At 44.4% G+C, this 6,000-nt stretch overlaps 1 protein-coding gene across 2 annotated transcripts in view; it reads right to left on the bottom strand.

The window, feature by feature from the left end:
• LOC111982852 (amyloid beta precursor protein binding family B member 1) overlaps positions 1-4,898 on the bottom strand; it is a 15,017-nt gene extending 10,119 nt beyond the window's left edge. The window contains exons 1-8 of one of the 2 annotated variants that reach the window (XM_024014496.2): positions 4,755-4,898; positions 3,432-4,025; positions 3,077-3,285; positions 2,889-2,948; positions 2,310-2,386; positions 2,109-2,166; positions 1,770-1,916; positions 1,256-1,383 (exon numbers count right to left, since the gene is read on the bottom strand). In XM_024014496.2, the coding sequence (XP_023870264.1) occupies positions 1,256-1,383; positions 1,770-1,916; positions 2,109-2,166; positions 2,310-2,386; positions 2,889-2,948; positions 3,077-3,285; positions 3,432-4,008 (1,256 nt within the window). In that variant the 5' untranslated portion in view covers positions 4,009-4,025; positions 4,755-4,898. The remainder of the gene's footprint in view (positions 1-1,255; positions 1,384-1,769; positions 1,917-2,108; positions 2,167-2,309; positions 2,387-2,888; positions 2,949-3,076; positions 3,286-3,431; positions 4,026-4,754) is intronic. The other variant, XM_024014494.3, reaches the window with a different exon arrangement.
• Positions 4,899-6,000: the final 1,102 nt, after the last annotated feature.

Below are 6,000 nucleotides of genomic sequence, written 5' to 3'. Positions count from 1 at the left end.
CAAATTCAGAAGGAAAACAGACCCATATCCACAGGTCTAGGATGGGAAAACGCTACCCTAAGGCATGAAGATGAACATGTTTTAATAATACTTCTTTATTTATTTTTTTCACCTTTATTTAACCAGGTAGGCGACCTGGCCAAGATAAAGCAAAGCAGTTCAACACATACAACAACACAGAGTTACACATGGAATAAACAAAGATACAGTCAATAATACAGTAGAAAAATAAGTCTATATACAGTGTGTGCAAATGAGTAAGTAAGATAAGGGAGGTAAGGCAATAAAGTAGGCCATAGTGGCAAGGTAATTACGATATAGCAATTAAACACTGGAGTGATAGATGTGCAGAAGATGAATGTCAAAGTAGAGATACTGGAGTGAAAAGGAGCAAAATAAATAAATAAATACAGTATGGGGATGAGATAGTTGGATGGGCTATTTACAGATGGGCTATGTACAGGTGCAATGATCTGTGAGCTGCTCTGACAGCTGGTGCTTGAAGTTAGTGAGGGAGATAAGAGTCTCCAGCTTGTAGAGCATGCTGTGGGTGGGTGCTGCTATGGTGACCAGTGAACTGAGATAAGGCGGGGGTTTAGCTAGCAAAACTTAATGCTGCAATATGTAACTTTTTTTCGGGGGGGGCGACCAAATTCACATACAAATGAGAGTTATAGATCTGTCACTCATCGAAAGCAAGTCTAAGAAGCGGTAGATCTATTCCATGTGCACTATTTCTATGCTTCAATGAGAATGAATATTTTCTGTGTACACCAAATTCAAACAGGTGAAAATACAATATTTTTTGTTATGGAAAATATATTTCACAGCGGTTTAGGAGGTACAAACATTCACTACACTTAAACTTGCTTGTTTTGTCACAAACTGAAATTTGGTAAACTATTAGAATTTTTGCAACCAGGAAATGGCGTAGCAATTTCTACAGTGTGCATCTTTAAGAAAATGGAACAAAATACCAGCTTTAATGTAATTCCCAGTGTCTAATATCTCTTAATTAGGTGTGGATGGGTCACGATGAAGTAATAGTTAAGTGACGGCTAAGACTAGATAAACAAGTTACTAATAGATTGTGCTAAATAAACACTATATAAAATAGTACAAATTCCAAAGAGTTAAACAGCATTTTCTGTTCCTGTAAAAGTAGCTACACCACTTAATCGGACTGCCAAAGTTGTGCAGTGCTTTACAACCTCCAGATGTGGTGCCAAACGGTGACTAASTAGTGGACACTCACCTGCCGTTGTCTCGGCCCACACCCCACACGCGGATGCTGGCAATAGGCTGGGAGTGCAGCAGAGTCTGGCCCAGTGGGTCGATCAGATTCATCGTGTCATTCTCCAGGACCATCAGCATGTCCTTACCCTGGTAACACAACACAAACATATCACGATCCTCCTGAAGCACCACCATGCATAGGAAATTGAACCAAATTACATTTGAATGTGCCATCTGTTCTACAACTGATAATATTCTAGCAAACACCTGTTAGACTTGATCCCGTTTTAGATGAAGAGACATTCCCAAGCATTGGTGCATATGGATGACTATAATTACTCTGATGTTCAACATTATTCAACACAGAGCAGCTGCAGGGAATAGCAGTAAATGTGAGAGGTTGCTGGGTAAAAATAGACCAAGCAAGGTAAACAGAGGGTGTTGCCCAGACATCAACCCCATGCCCAGGCTCTTCCCCCAAACAGGAAGAGCCCACCCCAGTCCCTTACTGTAGCCCTGCTCCTCAGACTCACCTCTCCCCAGATGCCAGCAGTGTCATGGAGGTTGTGTTTATGGTAGGACAGCTGTCTAATGCAGTTGTTGACAGCCACGCTGCTCTTCGCTGGTGCCATATCCTCTTCAGACATCTCCACCCAGCCCAGAGAGCGCACAGCAAAATACTGGAATAGCAAATTGAGGCAGGAGAGAACACAGGATGGGCCGGAGAGAGGGAGAGGGATAAACCGACAGATGCAGTCCAATTAGGAAAGGGGAGAGTAGTTGTATGTTGACAGGAAAGGGACAGCCAGACGACTACAGTCTTCCTGCCTCAGTGCATTAGTGAGTGTAAACGTAAGTGAATTTGAATGTACCTTAGCCTCCAAGTCAGTGCAATGGGGATCAAGGTTCTCCTCTTCAGATTGAGAACAGCTATAAGGCAGTTACCAGTCAGGTATAGTTTGAGAAAGAATAGGGAGAAGGGAGAAGGGTTTAAAGAGAAGGGTTTAAGAGAGACTGTTTTGGCTGAGAATGAGAAAGCTTATCACATAATGTACTACCACAACACCACTTACTTCAGGTTGATGGATGCATAGCGCAGGGTTGCCCCTTCAAACTCCTTCAGGCTCTGATCAGAAGCCACCTCTCCCTCCTGGAATCCGGAAAAATACGAAGAATTTGTCAATTCATTATCACCAAGTTGATCAACATCCAGATGTGCTGCCTTCTAAACTCCACTGTTTCTAAAACTGAAATATTGTGGGTTGAAGCTGGGAAATGTCATGTGCTCTGTTATTGTATTATTATTTTGGCTATTGAAGCGTAATGCTCTGCTTCTGTCCCTTAGTACACGCCAAGACAGTAAAAAAACAAAACGTAACCCTACTTTTTCCATGTCAACTATTTTCCACATAATAATGATTTATCCGCTGAGTCTGTGGTGAGAGTTTACGTTGAATGTATATTACAAATTATGTTTTTCAATGAATAATCGGAGATATAAAAATAACTTTTTCCATACTCATTAAAATAAATAGAAGGTATTTTAACTGTGGTGTCAGTGTTGCGCTTTTGGTATAGGATATCCTAAATGTGAGGTCTTAGCCATGTCCAGATTCTCATTAGTACTTATTAATATTCACTCTGTCTCTTACCTTCCACAGCTCTCCATCACTAGTCCCTTCATCTGGGTTAGAGAGGTCTCCCCATGTTTCCTAGGAGTCAGACAAAAACATGATGCCGTTTTTCTCCCAATATTCGAAATTGGGAGAGCATAGATCTAAGTTCTCTACGAACAGAACATGTCACAAATCATCCCTAAGGCCTATGGGTAAGAGCTCACCTCCTGCTCTTCCTCACAGGGTGTTGTCTCCAGGGACATACTGGAGGACATCATGGAGTCTCCCACCTTGTCCAGAGGGGAGGGGGGCTCCCATTGAGTAGTGCCAGTAGGGATGTGCCAGTAGTAGGTGCCAGAGGTGTCTCGAACCCGCATCCACCCAGAGGGCAGGTCTGTGTCCGCCTCAAAGGCCTCAGAGTCCCAGAAGGACTCTGTGTGGAGAGAAGGGGAGGGTTAGAACGAGGAGTCCGCTAACGTTGCTTGCAACCTGAGAAGCACTTGTTATGTTAGACTAGACTATAATCATCATTGCTCCAACAAAACAGTCACACGGCTGATTTCAACAACTCGCCCTTACCTTTGTTTCCATTTGGAGGGCTTTCAACAGTGCTTTCCTGAGACATTGCTGGCCAGTTGGTTTCTTCATCACTTGGTGTTCCATTCACGTTAGAGAACAGCAGACAGGGATTTCTAGCCACACCACCTCCCTCTCTTTCAGCCTCCACATTACTCTGTTCGGACTCCCTCTCTTCCTCTATAAGACTGCAGGCCTCTTCATCTTCCTCAGATGGATCTTCCTTCTCTTTGTCATCTTCTTCACCCTCYCCCTCTTCAGACAGTAGAGTATCAATGAGTAGTGGCTCCTTGAGGATGGTCTTGGCGGTGTTGGGAGATTTGGTCTGCTCCTCGTTCCTCTGCTCCTCCTCAGTGGTGTTATGAGGGGAGAAGTCCTCTTGGTTCCCATTCTGGTCCTGATGTTTCTCAGCAACTTTCCTCAGCTGGTTCTGGCCCTCCTTGACCCACTTAGCATTGTTGCCGCCAGTGGATTCTTGGTCACTCCAAAGGCCGCTGTCATTCAATTTGTTTTTCAGCACTTCATCTTGATGATGGTTGTTGGCTACATGARAAGACATATCATCATCATGGCCACCCATGGTACTATACAGCAGCTCTGAGGGGAATACAGGAGGGTATGGTTTGAGAGAAAAGAGATGCCTTTGCCCATCTGATCACTCGAATGTCCAGGAAAATAACTATTGAGAGATGTGTCAGTTTAGTAATGAGAGAAAGTGACCTGGCTGGCTAGTCAACTGTTTGACATTGTAACGTGAACTAACATTTGTTAACTTGCTAGCGAGGTAAAGGTAATGTTAGCAAGCTAGCCGGGTAGCTAGCTACCCAGCCTAACTAGTTCGCTAACTAACGTTGACATATTAAAGTAGTAAGCTAGGTAGCTAATGTCAGCTAATGTTAACTGCGCCATTAGCTAGCTACAGTACATTATCCATGATGACACAAATCGCTACGCTATACAGCTAGCAAACGTTACTAGATATCGACAGTTGGCTAGGCCTCTCTAGCTAGCTTGCTAGTTACTCATTTAGCAAGCAATCAATAACAACTTAAATGCCATGACAATGTCAAACGCTAYCTACTGTATTATTGCTAATTTAGCATACCAGCAATGTGGGTTAGCTAACGTTAAGTCAACTAAAATGCAAGGTAGGCGGCTTCGTTAGCCTCCTTGCTAGCTAGCTACAGAAAGTAGCTAGGTGACCATCTGAAATAACGGGCATCATCCGCCATCATCATTCCATAATATGGCCAGAATTGGTAACATTACACGAACACAAAGGACGGCACTTTAAAATYTGCGCCATTAGCTACTAAATATACTTACTTGTGCTGTCAGTGTGTCTTCGGTTAAATATGTTCTCGTTATTGTTACATATTTCCACACGTATAGAGGGGTCGTTTATCTGGATTCCCAGTCAATACTGATGCTGCGCTGTTGTGTATAGTGATGATGAAAGATGGGAAGGGGAGGCGGGCGTACGTCACGAATTTGTCGCTCTGTGTTGCCTCGAGGTTCTCTGCCTCAACCCTCTTACGATCGCTGATCGGAGTCCACAGAATACATTATCAAAATATATTTATAGAGGTGTTTTCGTACTAAATCAGTGCCATAGTACAGTGGTCTGAAATAAATGACTATCGCCCCATAGCACTCACTTCTGTCATCATTTAGTGCTTTGAGACTAGTCAAGGATCATATTACCTCCATCTTACCTGTCACCCTAGACCCACTTCAATTTGCTTACCACCCCAATAGCTCCACAGACAATGCAATCGCCACCACACTGCACATTGCCCTATCCCATCTGGACAAGAGGAATACCTATTTACGAATGTTGTTCATTGACTATAGCTCAGCATTCAACACCATAGTACCCTCCAAGTTCATCATTAACCTTGCGGCCCTGGGTCTCAACCCCACCCTGTGCAATTGGGTCCTGGACTTCCTGACAGGCCACCCCCAGGTGGTGAAGGTAGGAAACAACATCTCCACTTCYCTGATCGTCAACACTGGGGCCCCACAAGGGTGCGTGCTCAGCCACCTCCGGTACTCCATGTTCACCAATGACACTTCCAACTCAATCAAGTTTGCAGACAACACAACAGTAGTAGGCTTGATTACCAACGACGACGAGACAGCCTACAGGGAGGAGGTGAGGGCTCTCAGAGTGTGGTGTCAGGAAAAMAACCTCMCACACAACGTCAACCAAACAAAGGAGATGATCGTGGACTTCAGGAAACAGCAGAGGGAGCACCCTATCCACATCGACAGGATAGTAGTGGAGAAGGTGGAAAGTTTTAGGTTCCTCAGCGTACACATCACGGACAAAATGAAATGGTCCACCCACACAGACAGTGTGGTGAAAGCGCAACAGCACCTCTTCAACCTAAGGAGGCTGAAGAAATTTGGCTTGTCACCTAAAACCCTCACAAACGTTTATAGATGCACAATTGAGAGCATCCTGTCGGGCTGTATCACTGCCTGGTATGACAACTGCACCGCCCACAACTGCAGGGCTCTCCAGAGGGTGGTGCGGTCTTCAACGGGGGCAAACTACCTGCCCTGCAGG

The sequence above is a fragment of the Salvelinus sp. IW2-2015 genome, linkage group LG22, assembly GCF_002910315.2.
Source record: "Salvelinus sp. IW2-2015 linkage group LG22, ASM291031v2, whole genome shotgun sequence".
NCBI classification, from domain to species: Eukaryota; Metazoa; Chordata; class Actinopteri; order Salmoniformes; family Salmonidae; genus Salvelinus; species Salvelinus sp. IW2-2015.
Note: the sequence above shows the minus strand (reverse complement) of the source record. Positions and strands in the feature narration are given on the sequence as shown.